This window comes from Heliangelus exortis, chromosome 1, assembly GCF_036169615.1.
Source record: "Heliangelus exortis chromosome 1, bHelExo1.hap1, whole genome shotgun sequence".
Lineage (NCBI taxonomy): Eukaryota > Metazoa > Chordata > Aves > Apodiformes > Trochilidae > Heliangelus > Heliangelus exortis.
The window spans coordinates 190,834,678-190,858,836 of record NC_092422.1 but is presented as its reverse complement, the minus strand read 5'-3'; the positions used below and the strand labels follow the sequence as shown (position 1 = coordinate 190,858,836).

General features: G+C 46.7%; 1 protein-coding gene across 1 annotated transcript in view; it reads right to left on the bottom strand.

Moving 5' to 3' along the window:
• Positions 1-23,463, bottom strand: part of CCDC3 (coiled-coil domain containing 3) — a 40,426-nt gene extending 16,963 nt beyond the window's left edge. Inside the window, exons 1-2 of the mRNA XM_071734124.1 lie at positions 22,417-23,463; positions 21,274-21,448 (exon numbers count right to left, since the gene is read on the bottom strand). Coding sequence (XP_071590225.1) covers positions 21,274-21,448; positions 22,417-22,832 — 591 coding nt within the window. The 5' untranslated portion in view covers positions 22,833-23,463. The remainder of the gene's footprint in view (positions 1-21,273; positions 21,449-22,416) is intronic.
• Positions 23,464-24,159: the final 696 nt, after the last annotated feature.

Genomic DNA, 24,159 nt, shown 5'->3' with positions numbered 1-24,159 from the left:
CAAGCAGGTGTTATAGCCCCAAGACCCAAGATATCAAGCTTGACTGAAGGGACAAATTCCAGCCACCACTCTCATCAGGACATGGATTACAAAATTAGGGGCAAAATAGGTGTGAGCCCCTGGGCAACAACAATGGTGACACCTCTCAATCTTCTAGACCTAAAGGTCAATATACCAGCAGAAAATCCATCAAAAGAATACACAGAAGGTTTTTACAGGGAGGGAAGGAAACTTCTGTTCTCACTCTTCAGCTAGGGCAGAAATTAATGGGAGTTTGAGTGAGTGGGGAAGAGCTCAGCAAGATCAGGGCACTGACCCCCTGGGGGATTGGCAAAGAACGTTGCCTGTGGGGATCTGAGGCCTCTCCCCAAATGTGATTTAGGGTTAACACATGTAAACTGCAACACAAGCTCAGCTGGAAAGACTGGATGACCAATTTGTTTAATCTGATTCCCATTCAGACAGATCTCTCTGTTCTGCCTTGGTGCATTTAATCCCATTAATAAGCACATCACTGCTCTGGCACGCAGCACCCACACTTCTCACAGCAGCCACTGTTACTGAAAGACCAAACTGCTGATCTACAATGCTCCTTTGGAATACTTGTGATGCACTTCAAGTGAAAAAGCACCAAAAAAATCATTAAAAATTGCATCATTTTGAGTGTACTTCCTTTCATACACTCCCATTCTAGTGATCCTACCACTTAGTAACATTTCTGTATTTAATCCCTTCCTAAAATAACCTTTTTCCATTGAGAAATTTGCAAGGGTTTGGAAGGGAGGAAGTTGTTTGATGATTGGATGGAAGGAGAGAAACTAAATGATTTCCTGGCTGAGCTTTATGTGTCAAGTTTTAGCTTGCAGCCAGAGTATTTTAGCCAAGTTATAAAATCTGAAGGTAATTCCAACTCTCTCCCTTAGTGATTTTTATGAAGTAACTCCTGATATGTGCTAAAATAAAAGGAGACTTCACACCATGGAGGTGCTCAACAAGAATGAGGACACCCATCCCTGAGCAGAAGGAAAGGGCAGGAGCACAAGTCACTCTAGGTAGAACTGTCAGAAAGCAGAAAGTCAGCCCCAGCTTACTGAAAAATGGTGAACACGTTGATGAGATGCTCAGCTGGAGGGTGTTACGGTCATGTCTTCCAGCAAAAAGGACACAGAAGTCCATCACTAAGCCATGGAGGAGAGGAGATGAGAGGAGAGGAGAGGAGAGGAGAGGAGAGGAGAGGAGAGGAGAGGAGAGGAGAGGAGAGGAGAGGAGAGGAGAGGAGAGGAGAGGAGAGGAGAGGAGAGGAGAGGAGAGGAGAGGAGAGGAGAGGAGAGGAGAGGAGAGGAGAGGAGAGGAGAGGAGAGGAGAGGAGCCATGTGCACCAGAAACCCATGGTGAGACTTGGGTCCCTGAAACCCAAGATTTCAGGTGAAACCCACTGTGAAAATGCTGGGACTATGGGCTACATCCACATTAGCTAATTAGTTGGAGCAACAGGAGCACATCTGCACGCTGAAGTTCCAGATGTGTTTGTAAAGAGCAAATACATGGGGAAAGGGGATCAGGTGCATGATGGGCCAACCATGGATCCCTTGTGTTCCCACCAGGAGCTCGAGCAGAGGGGTGTCTGCAGCAGCCTGCCTGGCTTTTCCTCGGGAGGAATCTACTCAGTGTGCACCTCTCTGGGGACCAAACCAACACTTGCTAAACCAAGACATGTTTACTCCTCATTGGGCTCTCTCCCTGTCACGAAGGAGATACTGCACTATTTCAACAGAAGTTCTTCTTGACAAATCTAAGACTGCTGTCCCCAGAAGTGTTTTCCCTGAGCTCCACTGGCTTGGGAAAACTCTAGAAAACAGTAGCTCTCACAACCACTGCACACCCTGCAAGGCAAATGGTTTCACACTTGCCTCCCATCATTCCTGATGGGCTGGCTCCAGCTTCTTGAGGTCTCAGCACTGGGCTGATGGGGCCCCTGGCAGCTCGGCTGCAGACAGGAGGTGGTGATGAATGTGCAATGAGGCTCCAGGATTGTGTAATTCAATTGTATCTCAGAAACAGCAGCTGGCAGCTCCCCAGAGAGCCATCTACCACTGGAGCTCACTGAATTTCTCTCCCTGAAGTTTCACTTGAAAGCTCAAGCACAGAGGAGGGCTGGCTCAGCTCTAAACTAACCCTCCTGTTTCCCTCCACTTGACACACTCCAAATCCTTACTGGCGCTGACATCCACACTCTCCCAAACTCCCATATTTTTCAAGAACAGTTGAACCAACAAGTGCTGGGATGCAGAGCCTGGGAAGCCACCTTGGCTGTGTTTGAATGCCTTCTGGAAAGATCCTAATGCAAGACAGACGTTCACGATATGTTTACACTTGTAACTAAGTGTTGGCTACACTTGAACTTGGCTGTAATGAGCACTCCCCAAAATACCACACATGAAATGCAGGCAAGGAGACAGGGAAAGTGGTTTCAGAGTTATGTGTGAAGGAAGGCAGATGTCTAGAAGTAAGAAGCTAGTAGATCTGATGATCCCCATATTGCCTCCCAGCTCTACTAATGACTGCCTGCACCCTAATGCCAACAAAAAGTTGGTTTCACACTTCATTTGGGAAGTGAGTCCTTCAGACACAATCAGAAAATGTTTTTCAGGTACACCATGAGGCTAGAGCTGGACCAAGTTCAGTAAAAAACACAGATGTTCAATTCTACTCAAGAATTTCAAGAAATGTGGTTTGCCCCAACTTTTTCTGTGTGTAAGGAGAGGATGGGAAGTGAGATATGAGAGGAGACACTGCTATAGACTCAAGGCAATGAGTGTCAGACTTGCTTACGTGAACACCTAGTAATTTGGATAAGGTGACAGAAAGGACATCCAAAGTAATGGGATAACAGTTAAAAAAACAACCATTTGTCCAACAGCCACATGTTAGCTCTCATGTGCCTTTCGAAGTCAGTGACATCGTTGCTGGGTAGGTGTAAACTCATGTCTTAGGTCACTGATTTGAATAGTTATATTTAGAGAAGATTATTGAAAATGCATGTGACATCCTTGTGTATCCCTTCAGTTTCTAAGGGACTATTTCCCAGGTACCTCAAAGCTTACTTATTCAAAGGCCTTTTCAAACAGAATAAAACTGATGCATATGTAACAATAATAAAGAAATGAGAAAAGTATAGGGATAATCCAACAGAAACACCAGTTGATTCAGTTACTGGGCTGAATCCCAAAGTTCAGTCTTCTCCTTGGGTTTGCAAACAACCTTTTGCCTCTTTGTTTTGTGAGCTCTTCTTACATCACTGTCTGATGTAGACTTCCATTTGGGGTTGACCAGACAAGGTTCCACTTCTCCTGCTTATCAAAGTACCCTAAAGTAACAAGGCCACTTTTGCAATCTGAATGAGGCTTCAGATTTCAAACTCATTTACTACTACTCATTTACTTTACTTCTGTACATATGACTTGGAGTTCATGAGGTCTACACAAAACCACATACAAGGGAAGAGGGAAAGGGCAAGTTCATGTAATAAACTCAACATTACCTGAAAAGATAGTCAAGTATCTTCAAGCACCAACTCCCCTCCATGTTAAATTGCAGGGGGTTGTATGCAGTTATACCTAATCAATTCTGAGGTGAGTTTTGAATCTTGTATGGCAACACAGAAGATGAAGACATATGTTGCCTGGTCTTAAAAACCCTCATTAAATGATGAACTTACAGGAATGGCCATGACAAATCCTAACTGCAGATGGGCAGTCCTCAGTCTTTATTCTGTGTGTGTATTATGCATTTAACCACTATAGGTGTTTCAGCACACACACAATTCCCACACAGCATCTGCCAGGCTTGCAAAAGTTCAGAGGTAGAGGACACAGCTCTGCTCAGCTTGGACAAAACACAACCAATTCACTGTTGCAGATTTCCCATGTCTTCAAGAGCAATGTGGTGTTATAGGGCACTTTCACTCCTTGTAGCCACCAGAGTCTAAAGTCTCCTGAAGGTCACCTCACAAATCCCTCTTCCTATTTCCATCAGGACCCCAAACAAAACCCTGTAGCAGCCCTGTTATTCCAGCCTCCCTTTCAACAGCTGCTGGACCCCTTCGAGGAGGGGCTTGTGATGGCAGGACCATTGCCCCAGCCCCAGCTGGTGGCAGGTCACCAGTGTGCTGCAGGACTCAGTCTCTTTCCTGCTCCTTTTTTTAAACTTCATGGTGTCAGCTGAGTTGAACCAGTTTTCTGGACTCTTTCCCATTCCCTTAATACTTTAGCAAAGAGCACCCCGAGTGGGAAAGGGCTCAGCACACATCTTTAAAGGAACACACAAGCACTCCTTGGCTGTCACTGCTGTGACAGAGATGGATCTGTCCTTGTCCTCCCCGTTTTTAAAGCTGCTCTGGTGTGGCTTGTTGCCACAGGGAACTTAAAAAGACTTCTGTTCTGAAGTGATTTTAGAGGACATCCTCCATACAGCAATGCTTGTTCTCACCCTGACTCTTCGGCTGTAGTGGAGCTTGGTGAGAAAAGAGCCTTGGACAACTTCTGACCTTGCTTTTAGGGCTGCTTCTTGTTCACTCCTGTGGTTGGGATTTCTGTGTGATCACAGCTGTATAAAGTTTCCCATGGCCCACAAGGAGACAAATCACCAAGGATGGGGTTTAGGGCAAGGACATTGAGTTCTCCATTACATGGTATACAGCCCCCCCAAAAAATATTTTCTGTCAGTCATACTAGAAAATAACATGTTGGAAGCTCAGGTCTAGTACAGGGCAATGAGGACAACAAAGATCAGTTCTGTTTAAACCATATTAGATCTGATTTCCTGGATAAAACTGTTTGGGGTCATCCCCTGTGCTTACCAGATGAACTCAGCAGGTGCATAACTTCCCTAGGAAAAAAAATCCAATCCCTTTCTGAGTGCTGAGATCCAATCCCTTTCCATCATATCCCCTGGCAAACTGAAGATTAATGATCTACTTCAGTTTAAAAAAACACTTCCTTTAAGTCGGGTTATATGAACCTACATTGCTCCCAATTTCCAGTTGCAGATCAAATAAAAAAATAAAAATAAAAAAAAAATAAAAAATTAAAAATTAACAGTTCTGGTTTGATTTCCAAGTCAGGAAATCCTTGCTATAATTGCAGCCTCCCAGGTAAGTCCTGCTCCCCCTAGGCTCCCACCCAAGCTACATCCAGGTGTTTCAGGAGGTGCTGCTTTCCTCTCCAGAGAAGCACTGTGGCCTCTGGCAATCACTAATTAGCACTTTGCTGATCAACCAAGTGCCAAAGAGCATTTGCTTCTGTATCACTGCTAACTCTGTAACCAATAATTACATTTTTGTCGGGCTGCCAAAGTCCTCACACACACCTGCATGCTGCCCACACAGTCATTAGGAAGAGATTTATAATAATTAATTGTAACATTCCTATCATAAGTCTCCCCACCCACTTCCAGCAGCAGCATGTAAGCCCAGTGATGGGCATGTCTTATTTCCTCTTGTTACCCAGGTTTACAGCATTAGAATAAAGTCAGTTAAAAACATCTTCTGTTTGCATCCTTTTGAAGCTTGGATGCAATTTTTTCTCCCCCTGACATCTTAATTTAATTTTAGGTGAGGCATCACACTTTCTTTTCTCCTTCTTCTCTATTCCCCTGGTTATTTGTTCACCCCTTCCTGACTAGTCTAGACAGCCCTACCACTTAGGATTTTTCTGAGATGGATGCTTTCCAAACTTCAAGGCTCTCCTCCCACAGAACATGGGCCAAGCTTCACAAAACCAAACCTCTACCCACAGATCACCACTTCCCCACCTAGCAATTGACTTCCAGAGCTGAAGAAGTGGGAACTGAAGGCAGAGCATGATACTCATAACTTCCAGGGCTCTTTCCAGCTTCCAAAGGTATCTGTTGCCCACGCAGCATCCCATCAAGCTGCATCCCTTGTGCTGGGATTTCCCCCCTCTCCCTGCTCCATGCTCACACAGGGAGCTTCCCAGGCTCTTAATGCTCCTCAGCCCCTGCTGCAGTGCTCCTCTTGTTCTTCATGCTGCTCGTCTTTGGGAAAGGAAAAAGCCCTGTTGAAATTTTCCTTCTCCCCGATTTGCTTCTAATCTGTTTTGCATTTTATTCTTTCTTTTCTTTTATTTTTTTTTCCCCTCGCCATGTTCTGGTTTTACATCCTTCTCAGCTTTCACTTTCTCTCGCAGGTTGCTGGCACCACTGACATCCATCTGCACTTAATCTTTTTGGGGTTAAGTCTTGCACACAAATATTTGCTTTCCCTGTTGGCACTTCCAGCAGTCTAGGCAAAACTCTGAAATTTCCCTGTGGCAACAGCAGTGGGAGGTCCCAGACAGTCAGGGAAGGGGCTTTACTCCCTCTTTTCTCATGGATCTGCATCACAAAGCATTTGTGGGAGCCAATTCCCATCCAGGATAGGACAGAAACAAGCTTCTTGGAGGCTCAGACATCAAGCATGATCTGCAATATTGAATCCTATGCTACAAGAGGATAGAGGATGGAGGTCAACAGGCTCACAAGTGCCATGGAGGGTGTAAATAGGCACTGACAGCATCTTCCATCAGTAGAACTGAGGGCATTAAATGATAGAGCAGCAGCTAGGCTTAAGGCAACCAAAAAGTGGTTCATTATTCACAAGAGGAGGCTGGGTAACTTCATGGAAGATAAATACACTGAAAGGCACTGAATATGCAGAAACAACTGAGTATACAGAAATAACTTGACCACAGAGAGTCCTTTACCTGAAAACACCTGGGAGACCATCAGCAGGAACCACCAGATGTTGTTGCCCTCTTCTTAATCTCCCCCCCAGATACCTGCTTTACATTGGTATCTCCTGCTCTTTTCCAGAAACTGAGGGTTTTTCTGAAAAGCATGTCTCCTCTGCTTGCCATGGGGCAATCCTCTATTCCAGCCCCATGAACAGAAGCAAGATTGTGGTTTTTTTGGCTGGTTCTTCATGACATCTTTAGGTTCCTCCAGCCCCAAAGTACCCAACAAAGTTCACACCAACTTCTTCCATCACAGCCACTGATTATACACATAATAAATTGCAGGTGCAGGCTCAGAAAGAGGAGAAAGAGGACTGTATTCCTTAACATGTGATTCTTCCTTTGAAGTCAGTGTGAGTTTCAGCAGATTTGGTACAAGGTCCTAAAGTGCTTCCACCAGGTTGCCAGTACCCAGGACAGCAGATCAGATCTGGCTACTCAATAGATTGCTTAACTTGAATATAGTTTGGTTTCCAGTCCAAACTTTCAAAATCAAACCAACACCCACCTTGCACTTCTTTTGTAGCCCCAACTTCTATTCTCCACATTTTTCCCAGAATACATTATTTTACATAAATTCAGGGCTTCCAGTACTGGAGCACCTGCCCAAAGGACTCTCATACTCCACTCTGCTGTTGGCACAGTGCTTTGGAGCCCTGTATGCAATGAAATTCAGTCTTAACTCATATTTTGGGATCAATACTGTGGAAGACAAGCTCCCTAACTCCTTTCAACTGCTGCTTAAAAAATATACAACCAAGAAGCCAATCCCAAAATAGAATATTTATGCCTAAAATGCATGGAAAAAAATAAGTTCAGAGTCCCATCTAGACTACGTACTTGGAGACCAAATAGAAAAAAGCCCTAAAACCAATGTTGAAGTAATTTAGAGCTCTCCATGTAACAAGGATGTCTTACACGTTGGTTCCAACAACACTGCCTGGATTAGAAAGCTTATTCCAGTTGTTACTACAGGGTTTGGAGCCTAAAGCTTTCTGTGGTCAGAGACAGTGTTCCCTCTTGGTAAAGGATTGATAACATGTGTCCTCTCTTTTTTTTTTTTTTTTTCCTTTTCTTTTCCTAAAGCCATTTTGAAAAATGTTTTCAGTTTCATTTACACATTTTGTGCCAGTTCCTAAATCAAGCTGTAACTGACCACAAGCTTTTTTTTAAAAAGAGGGCCAGGGGTTTTGGAATTTCAGAACACAAGGAATTTAAAGCAATTTAGAAAACTGGATTTAAATCCATAAAATAAAACTCAATGTCTTACACGCATTCAGCAAATCTTATCCAAAAGGTTTTATAAGCCAGAAGATAAAGACTCCAAAATGCATCATAAGCTGCAGCCAAATTCAAGCCACCTGGTCCACAGAGCAACGACTGCAGGAGGACTCCAGGCAGTCTGCAATGCTTGTTTCAAGCTCTGGACTTTTCCAGAATCCACTGAATTTAGACACAGAACTGCTGTATCCAGGAAAAGAGCCAGATGAGCCAAATGAGGCAGAGCCATTGTCATGGTCAGGGAGTTGTAGCATTAAATGGTCCAGGACAAGGTCAGACACAACTAAGTCCATATAGGACCAAGGCCAGACCCCAGTGGGAGCTCCAATGGGCTCTGGTTCTGCAACATTAATATATTTTCTTCATCCAAAAGACAAGCAGAATCCAAAATCAGGGATTTGCAGGGCTCTTCACAACACTGGCTGCAACACAAGAGCTCTTCCAACTCACATACTGTGCTGGGCATGGATTTCTGAATCACAGTGCTGCTCTAGAGAGGTCAGGAACCCCAAAATGCAGCTGTCACTCCCAGCACAACCTGGGTCATGGGAAGAACCAGGTCTCAATATTTGGACTTCATGTGTTATGTGCTGCGAGATGCACAGTCATTAACCTGCCCCTTCAGTATGAATTTCTGCCTGGAGAAAGCATTGGTGCTGTAAAGCAGGGGACACACCACTGGTATCAGTTAGCTCTGTTTTGTCAGGTGTTCCTTTAGGCAGTATTTCTGTTGGTAATTCTCATAATTAAAAGCTCTTTCTCATAATTAAATAAAATTAAGTGTGATGCAGCTACCCATCCTGTGCCACCTGAAAAGCCCACGTGGGCTCCAGCTGCCATGGGAGAAGATGATGTCCCAGTGATGAAATACTGAAATTCCTGGTGAATTCCCAGCCTCATGCCCTGTCTCTCAGATCCCCTGTGTCATCTCAAAGAGACACAGGCAGCTGGGTTGCTCCCATAAAGGTTGGTGTCTGTCTGCTGATTCCCAGCCAGGGCTGGAACTGGCAGTGACACCCAGTAGGCCTCACCTCTGAGCTTTCTGGGCTTGAGGGTGGAAAAAATAAAGAATTTAATGTTTGTTCTTTTAGTAGTTTCCCTGAAGAGGAAAAAAAAACAAACAAACAAAAAAAAAACCGAAGAGAAGAGAAGAGAAGAGAAGAGAAGAGAAGAGAAGAGAAGGAGAATAAAGAAAGGAAAGGAAAGGAAAGGAAAGGAAAGGAAAGGAAAGGAAAGGAAAGGAAAGGAAAGGAAAGGAAAGGAAAGGAAAGGAAAGGAAAGGAAAGGAAAGGAAAGGAAAGGCAAGGCAAGGCAAGGCAAGGCAAGGCAAGGCAAGGCAAGGCAAGGCAAGGCAAGGCAAGGCAAGGAAAGGAAAAAAGAAAACAAACAAAAAAAAAAAGATTCCCTGGGATCACCTCAGAGGAAGGGACAATATACTGAAAGCAAACATTAACACTGCAATAGCCACATTCCCAGCTCAGTAAGGTTGGGTTGAGACCAGCCCTGGCCACTGCCAATGTGTTGTTAATGTTTAAAAACACATGTGGGCTTAGGAGCAGGTCAGGGTACACAATTAATTAGCCCTGGGCAAGCCTGAGATCTCTCCATTTCAAAACTTAGGAAATGCTGTAAATACCATAGCAAATGCAATTACCAGAGCGTGATAAACACCATTTCATTAGCAGGGACCACAGGAGGCTTCTCCCATTTCAGGCATTTCTGACAATGAGCAGGAACCAAACCAGAGGCTGATCCTGAAATCCAGACACAGAACAGGCAATCGAGTGCCTCAGGGATCCCTCCAGTCTGGTATTTTGGCTTTAGCCCTTCTCTGTCCCAGCACTGCAATGGAAGGAGCCAGCTCCTTTACATCCTCAACATCTGCAATGTGTTTCTGGAGCAATGTCCCTCCATAAGGAGCAGGATGCATCCTAGCAGCTCCAGGATGCCCCTGACATGGAAATGCCAGGACAGTTCTGTGAGTCTTTCAGCTGCTTCTAGGAGTTAAATATTGGAGGGTTTTGCCACTAGATGTGTTTTTACTACATTTTTATTGCATCAGGAAAAGCCTGAGCATAAAATATTATTTTCAGGATACACTTAATCTACACCTTTGGGAAAAGAACCAAGAATCACATTTGTTCCCCTGTCCTTTGAAACTGAGACTTAAGAAAACACAGGCTCAATGAGGAGTTCAAGGGACAGACCATGAAGTGTTCACTGGACTCAGACAACATGTGCCTGAGCCTAAAACATGTAAAAGGGCAGAAACCCAGTCACTGATGGTAGGAACAACCCTTCCCTGGGTTATTTTAAAACCCTTCCCCTTGGTTTTCTTCCAATCTACAGACTTTTCCCAACATCAGTGTTATCGTCCAGCATGGCTGTATTTTTTTGAAGATCCCAGGGAACTTGCCAGTGATTTTTAGAAAAATTCACCTATAGGCTGTCTACTCAAATTCAGACCATGGAGCTGGGCTTGAGATGCCACATGGTACCTCCTGGAGCTACTCAGCCACAGCATAGGAGATCCAAACCCTCTCCAGATGGAGCAAGATGTTGCCACATCCATCCAGTCTGAGGAATTAGACTTGGACACGGGCAGTGGTTTGAAACTCTAGGTAGTTCCTCCCAGAGCCATGTCATGACCTGTGCAATGAATCTTTCTCCAGAGGCAGGTAGCAAAATGAAAATGTTGTCTTCTGCCTAAGAGACCCACTAAATGATGACAATTTCACCACATCAGCTGGTTACACACTTCATAAATTATTTCATCATTTCCTGTTTCCATGTTTTTGCTTTTTTTTTTTAAATTTTCTCTCATTTACATCTCGGGTTTTTTTAAGATTCATAGAATCACTAAGTCTGGAAAAAAACCTCTAAGATCATCAAGCCCTGGCATCAGCCCAGCACCACCAGGCCCACTAAACCAAGTCCTGAAGTGCCACATCCATATGTTTCTTGAACAACTCCAGGGATGGTGGTGACTCCACCACTTCCCTGGGCAGCTTGTTTCAATGTCAGTGCTCTTTCAGCAATTTTATTTTTTTCATAATATCCAATCTAAATGTCCCCTGGTGCAACTTGAGGCCCTTTTATTTGTCTCTACTTCCAGATACTTCCCAAACAGAGGTACTTACAGGCAAAAACAATCTTCCTGTTTCCTTCCCACAGATAAACCACAAACATAAAGAATCTCATTGTAAGACATCTTTTATGTGCCATGAATAAACTCTCTCCCACCCACCTGAGACCTCAGAGCTCTTCTAAAGCATGGCCTGGCATCTGGTAGAGTTCCCCTATGATCATACAGTCTAAGCCCCTTTCTCATTATCCCTCCTCTTCCACACCCCATGATGATGCTTTTAAGCTGGAAAAGAGCATTTCTGTTCTGCAAGAAAATGGAGGATTCTGAGTGGGTGCAGCTTCTATGTTCATGCTTCAAAGGCTCTGAAACAGGACTTCTTTACCCATGTAATGGAAACAGGGACTTACAGCATCCAAATTTCTGTTCTTACACTCAGCCAGCATCAGTACAAGTTGTTCCTCCATTTTGACTTTTCCTTCTCCCTCTCCTCAAATACCATGGAGTTATGCAACTAGCTGAATTTTTTCCACATTAAAAAATTATAATAAAACACATCCATAAGGACATAATTGTGTTCAGACCTTGTCTAAAAGCTCTGGAAAGATAAAAAGCAAGCCAAACAAATGACTGAGCTCTGAAATGGGTTTAAAGTGAAGAAAAATGGAGGTGATAAACCCATTACATTTGGAGGCAACAAGGACGATACTTGTCACAGCCCACCTGGAGAAGAAAGACAGGCTTCATAGCACTAACATGCTTTGGTTGGAATAAACAACCAAACCACATTTGCTCATGTCTCAATGAACCATTCTCCTTACTCAGATAAGGCAGTGCCTGAGCAACCAGGCTGGAAGACACAAAGAGGGAAGGGTACAGGATGTGTATGAATAAGCTGACAGAAAAAGTGTTCAGAAAGTTGTTTCTAATCCAAATGAACATTAATCCTGGGTCAAAATGAATTGTGAAATTATCATCACTTAGTGGGTCATCATTTCCCCTACCACCCCTGCCTCACTTTTACCATCTGCAGAATGGGCACAGCTCTGCTGCCCTGCATGGTGGGGAAGGTCAGTTTGGAGGTGACAGTGAGCAGGTACTACTTTGCATTTTTGTCCCATGTCTTAATACAAAACACTGCACTGACATCCCCCCTTGCAGTAGCTGGTCCTTCTGCTGCTTCCCTGTTGACCTAGGAAATGCAAAAAAAAAACAAACCTGCAGAACAAGTCTATGAAGTGCTTTGAGATCTCAGGAAATATTTTTTCGCTTGCTGACTCTTTTTTGGGCAGAAAGTCAGCCCTGGCTTTCTAGCTTTATTAGTTCCCCTTCACATTATACAGTGTCTCAAGTATATTTTTCCTGACCATCATTCACTTTACAGATAACTGGACTAACAGTTGTAGCAGCATTCTTCAAAAAAAACCAAAAAAAAACCAAAAAAACCCCCAAAACCTGGCAAACTAGGGCAATGAAAGGAGGCTGTCACTGCATCAGCTGCCAGAAGCACCTGCAATGAGCTGTAGTTGGTTGTGCTGAACCTGCATACTCCCAGTGTCCTGAAACTGGATGCTCTGGTTTGTCACTTGGCACCAGCAGCAGTGGGGGGCTGTGTTTCCAGGGCAGGTGGCAATGCCAAGCCTGGCATCACCTGGATGCTCCTGGCTGGGTGAAACAGAGCAAGGACACTTCTCCAGGGTAATTTGGAAAGGCACTTGGCTGGCAGAGCTGGGATGGGTTTAAAAGGCTCTGTCTGCAGCTTCCATTAGGGATTTGAGCTGCCGCTGCCTCAGCGCCAACGGGACTTGCCAGTCGTGGAAAAAAAACAAAAACCAAAAAACATCAAAATATATGGGGTGGGAGAAAACATGTCCCAGATTTAAAGATCTCCCTTCAAGCCACAAGGGCTGATCTGGTTACAGGCAGCATTACAGGTGTCCTGTCTGCCAGATGGATTTTGGTGACTGCTGATTTTAATAAACGTTTTGCTCCATCTTTTTCTGTATCTGTCTCACAGAAAGGTGAGGGGAAAGGCAGAAGTGGAAAGAAAAGATTTTTCCCCAGACTCAAGGGGCTTGCAAAAAAAAATCTTTCTCCAGCTAAGCAAGCAATGAGGCAGCACATCCATGAGTCTTTCACCCACCTCTGGGCTGGAAACCCCAAGGGTAGAGCAGCCTTCCAGGCAACCTTGGCTCTGGAAAACAGGAGGGACAACAAAGTCCCTTCGGTCCCATCTTTGTGTCACTCAACATCCAGAGCCCAGCTCACAACCCCCTCTGTGGCCACCAGCAGTTTCCCATCCCTGTGGCAGTGGGAGAAGCCAAAAAGGTGTCCTGGGGCCAGGGTCAGATGCCTGCTCACCCCCAAGTTGATGTAGAGCAGCAGCTAACTTCATGGCACAAAATCCAGAATTATTTAGTGCATTTGGCAGAACTTATTTACAGTGTGGCTCTGGGTAATTAAAAACAGCCTGAAGCCATGTGGGTCTTCATGCATTGCCAATTCCTGGAAAGTCTGCTGTTTCACCCTTCAGAGGAGACAGCTGTGTACATGCACATACATATCCATGGCTGGTGAGGCATTTCCTTGCTCGGAGGGATGGAAAACAGATATTTTTAAGGATATCATGTACTTGGATGAGCCTGAGACGTAGTCAGAGAGTGCTGTGTTTTGGTATCATCTACACTGGTTGGTAGGGAGCAAGTTGGCTCAAACTCATCCACTAGGAGCTGGGACACTGATTTGGGACTCCCCTCACCTTGTCCTGCACCTGTGTTAGTACCAGGAGGGTGATAAATGAGAGCTTCACCTCAGTAATTCCCATCTGGTGGCGACTGTCAGCGAGGACAAGAGTTCAGATGGGTGGGAAAAAGCTCATTATTCAACCCCAAATTCAGGTTGTTCACAGCCAACATCAAATTCAAGGCACCCATGCTACCTCAGGTCAACTCTCCTGCATTACAGATGGCAGTCAGCCAACCCACCTTCTGATACAGAAACAAGGCATTTCTAACAGCCATCCTAAAACCAGAGAATTTCCCCCATTTTTCTCCTGGGGAACACTTAGAGCACTTTCTGAGTGCTATAAATATAAGAAAGACCAGATGCAATGGAAACGTCCCATGGATAAGACAATTTTGAACCTCTCTGTAATCTTTCACTCTGTATTTTAGCAGCCTGTGTGCCTGTGGGAAGAGAGAAAACTGATAAGGAGATGCCAATCAGAGCCCTATGAATCCTTTCCTACAGCCTGGGTGGGAAGATCTGGAAATGAGTCAATGCCATTTCTAAGCCAGAAGACTCTTGGGGATGTTACCCAAACGTCTCCTGGTCTCCCCTCATCCCAGACACTTGTCAGCAGTTCTCCATTACATCTAATATTGCTTACATGCATTCAAATTAAACACAGATTTAGGGAGGGGGGGAAGCTCTGGGAGGACTTGTAGGAGGAGAACAAAAGCTCTGTAAATCACTGTTCAAACGACCCAGAAGGGACATCCACTTTCTATTGTGCTATCGGGTTGATAGAGCAACAACTCTTGTAACAAATGGCCAGGCAAGAAATTGAATGTTAAAATCAGATTTTCAAACTTCTAGATACTGGACCTCCCTTTCATTTATCACAAGGCCTTTTTGCCCTGCCCTTGCCACGTAACACTGTTTAGAACTCAGGATATTTTCTATTTCCCTAGTGCCCTAGGACTAAAGAAGGGTTTCTGTGGCTTACACCACAAGCAAACACAAAAGGTCAGTACATGGGAATTAAAGAAACTCTCTTAACCAAGCCAGGCTGCTGCCTGCTCTTTTCCAAACCAGTCCTTCCCCTAAAACTGCTGGCTCTGGACTCCACAACTGTTGTTTTCCAGTCCTGTTTTTCCTCTCCCAATACTCAGGGCACAGAGGGAAATCCTCAAGAGCAGAAGTGCTTCAGTTTTAAAAGAGAAAAACAAAATGCTTTTTTGTTTTCTCTTGGTGGAAACCATGGATGAAAATTCACCTAAAATCCATCAGTTATTAGGTTTTTTTTCCTAGTGACCTTTGCTTGATTCCCGTAGAGCAGAGTCACCTTCAGCATCACCAATGTCCATCTCAGATCAACAGGAAGAGCCTCATCCCTGTATCCAACACAGCTTAGGCTCTCACCAGCAGGTAACATTCAGGATACTATTTAATCCCTGTCCAGATTCAAAATCAGACAAATTATGAGGACTTCCCCAGCTTTCCTTCTTCTTTTGTCCTCTCCAGGGGTATGTTGCCTGGGGAGATGGATGAAAAAAGTCCCCACAGCAAACATCACACTACCAAACCCTTCTCATAGCCCAAAGTGGTTTTGTGCAAGCAGTCACTTCTCTGATTTAAGCTTTCATGGTCCTGTGAAGTGTTTCTGAATGAGAGCCACCACCTTGCAACCAGCTGAGAGCATCAGGGCAGGAACAGACTGACCCAATGTGCTGCTGCCCACAAATGGGTTCAGGGAATGGATCCAAACCAGTGGCTCCCAGTACATGTACACAGCCACTGCTAAAATACAAATAGCTCTCAAATTATTTCCTCTGCTTCCACAGAGGAAGGATGCCATTTAGTTTCATTCTTGCTTTGCATAATAATAGCAAGGCCATTTATGCAATTACATTACTTTTCTTATCAGTTTCCATTTTCAGCTTCTCCCCAGCTTTGCAGATGTCCTAATCAGGCCATCAGGTTGTTACAGCAGCCAAAATGCCACCAGAGAAGAGGACCCAGGCCCAAAGATGCTAAGCAGGTACTTGTAGACAGACTGCTAACCCACTAATTACCTTGTTTTTTATTTGGGACACTGAGTACTCTCATAAAAGCTTTATTATTACCCAGATAAATCTCTGGAGGGCTCTTAGAAGGCAAGTTGGTTCATCTAAATCAATTGAAGTAACAGCATGGTCATGGCCCTGATGCTTGAGAGAAGGAGAGGCATTGCAGGAGAGAGGCTTAATAAAATCTATAATCTCTCCAGGCTTAGTTGAAGTTATTGGTCCCCTTAATTTCTATGGGATTTATGGCAGTGCTTGTACTCTCACAGTTGCTCATGCTGGGCTTGACACACTGCTGTTAACTCTCTCCCTGTGATGCACCCAGGGTCATTTTGCAACTCTACTGTGTGAAAAAAAGGGGAGGAGGGAGCTCTGTAAAAGAAGCACCCCAGGGCCCCAGGTTGTGAGCACCTCAGCACCTCACAGGAAGCTGGAATGGAGACCAGAAGACCACATTTCCCTATCAACTGATCAAAAATAACAGGAGTTAAAACTCCTCTGAATGATAAAGAATGACAAGTCCTGTTTGGCACTTCTACCGACCTTATTATGGCCAGACCTCCAGCCTCTTTGGTGTAATCTCCCATGTGCAGACAAGGCAACAAGGTCTGACCTAAGAGATCACACAGCTCTGCAGAAGAAGAAAGCAGAGCCTCTAGATCTGCAGTAAAATGGTAAAACTCTGTAGGGATTCCAATCCCAACCCACTGCATCACCCCCAGGCTTAGCAGCAGGCACTGCAAGCTGCAGGGACAATTCCTACCTCCCAGTTTGAGCAGCTGAAATCAATCCTCTGCATGTAGAAAAGTGTCACCTAGCACTTAGCCATAAGGAAAAGCTCTTGTGAGAAAGAGACATTGGTATATATGGATGCCCTCCAGTCCCATTGCCCCATTCCCATGCCCCCTCTCTGTCCCCAGAACTCTCATCCCCATCTCCCAAAGAAAACCCTGACCCCTTGGACTCCTGAGCAAGAAAAAGTTGCAAGGCTGCTGCCTACAAGCACCAGAAACCAAACACCAGCACCACCAGTTGTACTGGGGAATAGCAACAGGGGTTGGGGAGGAATTTTAAGGACACTGGGGGAAGCAGGGATAAAGGAAAAGGGATGCCCAGGTTGGTTTCCTGAGGCAGGGGTGACCCAGAGGCTGCACACTGCGCCTGCATGGGAGGCTGTCAGGTTTCACAAACTCTTTGATAGGACTGTGGGTCTTCCCTCTGGGGGTCACTATGAAATCTGGGTGAAAACACAAAGCTTTTAAGAATTTTAATGAGGTTTTCTTTACTTCTTAATTGTTTCTTTCTTTAGTAAAAACACCTTATTAAAAGAAACTGCTCTGACTGCAAGGTTCCTTGGCTAGGTGAATGCTGCTTTTCTCCCAGTGGCAGAGGGTGGGAAGAGTGGACTAAAAGTATAATTATGACAGGGAAAAAGGAGCATTCCTGTGTTACTATCTGTGCCAACATCAGCTCTGGGACTGGGCCAAACCTGAGACCCAGGTACCTGCAACGTGCTGCAAGAAAGGGCCCCTCACTCTGCCAGAAGTTGCAGCCACTCATTACAAACCCAGCTCCAACCCCAGGCCTGGTGGGAACTCAGGGCTTTAGCTACAGCTTTGTGGAAACTGCTACTGCAGGGAGCCAGAGTCAAGCAGGAGGTCTGCAAATATCTCTGAGGGGCTGTGAGAAAAGTCAGGATGGAACCCAATTAATTATTGCCTCTGCAGAACTGGAAGCCAAAATGCAAGTGCCTAAAGTAACACCAGCCTGAGCTACTGCTGCTCTCTGGAGTTGCCAGAACAAGCACCTGAGTGAATTTATGAGATGTTTGGGTTATTGGAAAAGTATAGAAATCAGCATCTGGCCTTCAGCCCAGATTGCAAGAGGCATGAAAACACAACTTGGAATTAGCTGCCAGTGACAGCAGCAGGCTCAGGATGAGAAATGTGCTATCCCCAGCGAGATGTGCCTTGGGTCTGGCCTCCTTTCAGCACACACCGTGGAGTTTTCTGAAAATTTAAAGGGTTCTCCTGTGATGGAAAAGGCAGGTGGCCCATCCCAGTGCATGGAGAAGTTCCCGCATATCCCTTTTGCCCCACCAGACACAGCTGCTGGGAGGAGGAGGAGGAGCTGTCAGGGTTTTCCTCATTTCCACCACTGCTGCCTGCATGTAAGCAGAGAGAAGAGGGCAAGCAGGAGCACAGCATGTCACAGGTCACCTCTGGGTCCCCTGCTCTGCCACAGGCTCAAGCACACCCCACAGAAGGGACCTCTCAGCATTATAGGAGGCAAAAGGTGTTCACCCACCACGGGGCTCTCTCATGAATCATTCATTGCAACCACACATGCTTCCAGCTCCAAATTCTCCCTTAAAATGTCCACCCCCTAAATAGATCAAGAATAGGGCACAGGCAGGGATTCAAAAAGTCTTTTAGAGTATGGGATACAGCTGTAACCAGGAGATTTCATCACTTCTTTATTCCACACCCACTGAGGAACATGGCTTTATGACAGGGCTGTTTTTTAAGGTGTTCCTGCACACAGTTCTCCCAAGACCCAGAGGCAGGACCTTAGCTCCTAACTCCTGGCACCAGAACTTCTCTCCAGCTGCCTCCTCCTCTGAGAATCTCAGTCCCCATCTCTTCCCTCTGACTGCACAGAACATCTTTGATGGATTTTAGATAATGATTTGTGTCAGTACACAGCAGTTAATGAGACCCCTGACTACTCACTTCAGTGTGAGCCTCATCAGAAGACCCTTCCCTCTCTCTCCAAGTTCTCCACAACTTGACACCATCACAGAAACCCCTGTCAGAGTCCTCAGGCTCCTGAAGAGCCTTTTCCAAAAAGCTTCAAGAATAATGCCCCATGTAATGCTCATTTTCTGTGCCATGAACCATAGAATGGTTTAGGTTGGAAGGGACCTTAAAGATCATCTAATTCCACTCCCCCTGTATGGGCAGGGACACCTCCCACCAGACCAGGCTGCTCCAAGCCCCATCCAACCTGGCCCTGAACACTTCCAGGGATGGGGCATCCACAGCTTCCCAGGGCAACCTGTGCCAGTGTCTCACAGTGAAGAATTTCTTCCTAATGTCTAATCTAAATCTACCCTCTTCCAGTTTACACCTATTACCCCTGGTCATATCCTTACATGCACTTGTAAATAGTTCCTTCCCATACACCCCACAGCTTTCAGCTCAGGAACCAGCACACAGCAGCTTGGCCAAGTGCATTTGGAAATGGAAACTCTTCACATCGTGGTGGGATGCCAGCAGATGCAGTAGCAACCAGGGAAGTCACCCCTGGATGTGTGACAAGGCAAAGAAAGGAGAAAAATGCTAAAGAAAGCTGCACCCTGGACACTGGCACCTGCGTTGGGAAGAGATGGGGAATAAATTCCCCATGGCAGCCAGAAACACCATCATGGGCCCAAGCTGGGGCTGGGCAAACACAGATGCAGGAGCTGAATAGGAGCACAGTCAGCCTGAACTATTTTTAGCTGGTGCAGAGGAAGCTTTTACTTTTCATTATGAAGGGGAGACAAAGTGTCCACCAGCTCTGCTGGATTTATTCACTCGATGGGTGGGTATTGAAGTCTGTACAAACCCCAGCCCCGGTCTATGCCACCAACAGCTCTAATCTCCCCCTAAGCTGCTCACAGCTGCGTGGGGTCAAAGAGTGCAACAGCTGAAATGCACTTTTGATACAGACACTTCCCATTGCCCCAGCTTACCCTGGGGTGTGTGTGTGTGTGTGTCTGCCCTGTGATTTCCATTAAAGTTACCCAGTGAGATTCACTGAGAGCACAAATGAGCACCAACTCAGCAAGGTCCCCTACATTTAGCTCAGCATGGCTAAATAAACAGTGTGGAGGCACCACAAAAAGACCCTGGGGGCTGGATCTGGTGGTCCCCCAATGCTGCTTTGCTCTCCTCGAGAAAATCTGTGGATTTGGCAGCAGCAGAACCTTTACTTGCCAAATATGTTGCTTGGGGCACTTGGGACCCTACAGGCTGGCAGGGAGGAGGCAGAGCTGGCATCAGGTCTCTACACCTCCTCCTTCTCGCTCAGCCAGAGTTACAGCTCTGCAATCTAATTGTAAGAGAAAAATTTTTCTCTTCAACATCAGTTCCTGCTGCTGTCCCCAAATATATGTTTGAACACAACCGTTTCCCATTTCCTCCTGAAAATATCAGCAGTGACAAAATGCCCACTCAGAGGGTATCCCAGGGAGCTGGATGTGTCACTGGCCAGACAGCCAAGCAGCAGCTCAGATTTTGTACACTGCTGGTCAGACAGCTGGTGAGGGGAAAGGGCTCAGCCAGCTCCTCAGCCCCCTCCATCCATCTCCCAAACAAGCCCCTTGTGCATCTGCTGCCATAAACAAATATTGTGCCTTGGATGCATTTACAGAAGATGCAAGCAATGACACGTGTCCTGTCCATCCTGACCAAAAGAGACTCTTAAAATGTTCTTGGCTAACCAGTGGAAACCACTGGCCTCATAAAACAAGGGTTAGCAGTAAAACAGCTCTCTGAGTCCCACTTTTGCAGATGTGTATGCACACCCAGAACATGCACACAAAACTGCAGGTGGCTCCTCGCTGCCAAGGAAGTGGTGTTTAAATCCTGCATTTTTTACCCACAATACAGCTCCATAAAGGGACTCAGAAGTCACTAACAACGGGAAGCATTGGACTTTCCATCCCAAAAACATACTGTCTTAAGGGCAGATTGCCTAGAGGGTGAACTACTTGCTGTGGTCTCCCTTGTGCCAGCATCACTCAGACGAGCCCTGCCCTCTTTGCTCAGATGAACCATGCCCTCAAGAGTCTATTTTTCCTCAGCTGCTACAAAGACAGCTTAGGGTGAGTAGCTGAGAAGTAGATGTTTATGCTGTTGTGTGGAGTTAGGAAAGAATAATGCCTTACAGTGTCATGATCCAGCCACTCCTCTTGCTATATTAGATGAACACAGGAGTAAAAAAGCAAATCCCTGCTCCTGAAAATTTCAGCTGGAGCAGTATGGGGTCTAGAGACAGCAAACCTGTTAAGGAGTAGGACAGGATCTCAAGCAATACTCATTTCCAACCTATTGATCATTAACAGATTTATACCAAGCTTTGCTCAGGTCCATGGAAAGCTGAAGAGCTAACACAGAGATCACCTTTGAAAACATCTCCCCACCACTGTGTTATGTTGCCAGTGATAACACCAAAAGATCAGGAAAATCTTGGACCTCTTGCTCTGCATTCACGTTTGCAAATGAGATGGGAATGTCTGTGTCTGCTTAGAAAACAAGAACAGGAGAACAAGCAAATCCCTTACCCGATTGTCCTCTTGGATCTCCCAGTCACTGGAGAAGCTCAGTGCATGCTGTGCCTGCGAGCAGTTGGAAAACTGGAAAAGGCTGGCAAACATCCTTCTGTTCTCCTGGGTGTCTGGGAAAATCGCCTCCTGGAAGTTGACTCCGTGTGGCAGGAGGATGTAGTTCTCATCCATTCTGAAACACACATTGCACAGGCAGCCCACTGTGAGGCTGGGCTGGGCTTTCTCTCTGGAAGAAGTTACCCCTTGTCTACTTCAGCCAGGATCAATAAGTGCCACCAAGGCTGCACAGACAAACTTTGAGCCTTCACGTGGCTTCCAGCACTTACTCCTCAGACAGAAATGTCCATCATGAAGGACTAGACCAGGGAGCAGCAGTAAGCACCTACAGGGTCCTACCACCCTGCAGACATTCACGAACCCCAAGGAAAGAAGTAAATTTTGGCCCATGGTTCCTCCTGAGTTTGCATTGCTTTGCCCTTGATCCCAGCTTTTAAATAATCCCTCAAATAGTCAATAAATCACTTGTGTAAAAAAAACGTTTAAAGATAACACCAGAAAGTGAGTGCTAGACAGCATCAAACTGTGTTTCCTTATGCACCCAGTGTAAGAATATACCAAGTATTTCAAAACAAGCCACTGAGTAGTATTTCACAAACGCTCTTGGATCGAAAGGTCATGGTGATGGCTCTGTTCCCACATTGTGGTTTACTTTCTTATCCTTTCGATGAGCCCAAAGTCAGGATTTGGCTGGGACTTGGGAAAGTCGGAAAAAAGCTCTCGGGTGAGTATTTGGGGATGGGTTTTAAACTCCCGTGACAAACTTCGGCTAAAAGGCACTGACCGTCCCACCGTAAAAAACAAAAAGCGGCAGCACCCAGGAGCTACTCAACAGCAGCTGCTCGTACATCTACTGCCCGACAACGATGGGATATGGTGTATTTGGGGTGGGTTTTTCCCCATGAAACTCTGTCTGTACGCGCAAAGGAGAAGGCGCTGCGGGGCACGGGGATGGAGCCAAACACTCCAGGGCAGGAGCGGGCGCTCATCCCCCCGGTCGCGGCGATGTCCCGGAGCTGGGATGCCGATCCTCTCCCTCCCGGCCACCCCCTACCCCTCCCACCCCCCTATGCTGGCACTCACCGGAGGAAGAAGAAATAAGCGTAGCCCTGCATGACGGTGTGAGAGTGGCAGGAGAAGTAGCCGAGGCCGGTGAGGTTGAGGCGGGAGCCGGCGGGCACCTCCAACATGCTGCCCCACGCTTGGTCGCAGAGCAGCTCGATCTCGGCCGAATAAAAAAGCCCCCCCTGAGCTCCTGGCTGGGGGCCGTCGGGGGGACCCCTCTGCCAGGGCAGGTAGTTGTAGGCGCCGTAAGGGTCGGGGTGCAGCGCCAGCACCTTCGCGTAGACGATGATCGCCGCCAGCTCGGCTCGGCAGCCCTCGCTGAGCGGTCGCCACTCGGCTGGCAGCTGGCAACCACCCCCGCCGACCGCTCGCCCCCCCAGCCCCAAGCCCAGCATCAGCACCAGCAGCGGCAGCAGCCGCGGGGGAGACGGCATCGCGGGAGGCTCCGCGGCCGGGCCGGGCAGGGGAGAGGGGTCAGGGGGGGTTGGAGGGGAGGTTATGGGGTAAGGGAGTGGGACCCGGAGTCCCTGTGAGCAACCCCGGAGGCTACGGAGGGGATGGGGGAGTGGTGCGAATGGGCCGGGGTGGAGAAGGCAGGGAGGTGGGAATGAGAAGGGGCAGGGGAGGGAAAGGGTGCAAAGGGGCGGGGGGGGCGGGGAGAGGGGAAGAGGAGGGTGCCAGGAGGCAGATACCCGAAGGGCTGAGGTCTAAGCAAGAAGAGGGACGAAGGGGTAAAGATGTCAAGGGACGAGGGGCTGAGGGGCAGGGGGGTGCGGAGGGGCAGAGATGCGAGGAGCAGAGATGGAAAGGGGAGGGATGGGAAAAGGCAGAGATGGGAAGGGGGCAGAGAGGCAAAGGGGAGGGCTGTAAATGAGAGAGGTGCAAAGGGGGAGGTGAAAAGGGAGGGATACAAAGGGGAGGGAGAGCTGCGAAGAGGAGGAATGCAAAGGGAAGAGGTGGACGGGACAGGGAGTGCAAAGAGGCAAGATGTAGCAGAGCAGAGATGAGAAGGGCAAGCTCACTGCAGGGCAGGGGCAGATGCTGCCGGGCATCCCGGGCTCCGGGCTGGACACTGGTGACACACAGAATTTTGGGGAGGTGAAGGGGTGGTTCGTAGGGTGCTGGAAATGCAAGGAGCAGGGGTCTGTGCTCATCCTCTGCTGGGAAAGAAGAACCTGGGAGACGGAGGATGTGTGTGGGGGGAAGCTTGTGACCCTGGTCACTTCTCCCACTTCAGATGGGCAAGGAGAAAAACTCGAAACTGGAGGAGAGCAGTTCTTCCTAGCAGCTTGCAACTGTTTTTCAAAATGCATCTGGTGAGCCAGGTGAAAATAAAAAGCCAGCTATTGCTGTTTTTACTTCCCTCCTAGCTGAGGCAGCTTTGTGCTTCTCCAGCTTTTTGGCAGCTGGCTCAGAGTCTGACCCCTCTCCTTGTATGTGAACTACTGTGGAGCTTCTCCCAAAGACCCCTGGGGGCCCCACACCACTGACAGCCCAAAATAGCCTTTTCCTATTTCAGTATTCTCCATTCCCCACATCTGATCTCACTGGGGATAATAGAGTCAGGAACGGGCATGGGACCCCCAAAAACTTGTGTTAGAATACGAATATCATGGAGACAGGGACCCAGTTAAATCTCTCCTTGGCTGTGATATTTACTCTAAAAGTTTGGCAGCATGTCCTGCCTGGTTCCTTTAATCTGTTCCTCTGTCTGTCCATCTCCTTCTGCCTCTCCAGTGTTCTACAAGTACTCTTGGGAGC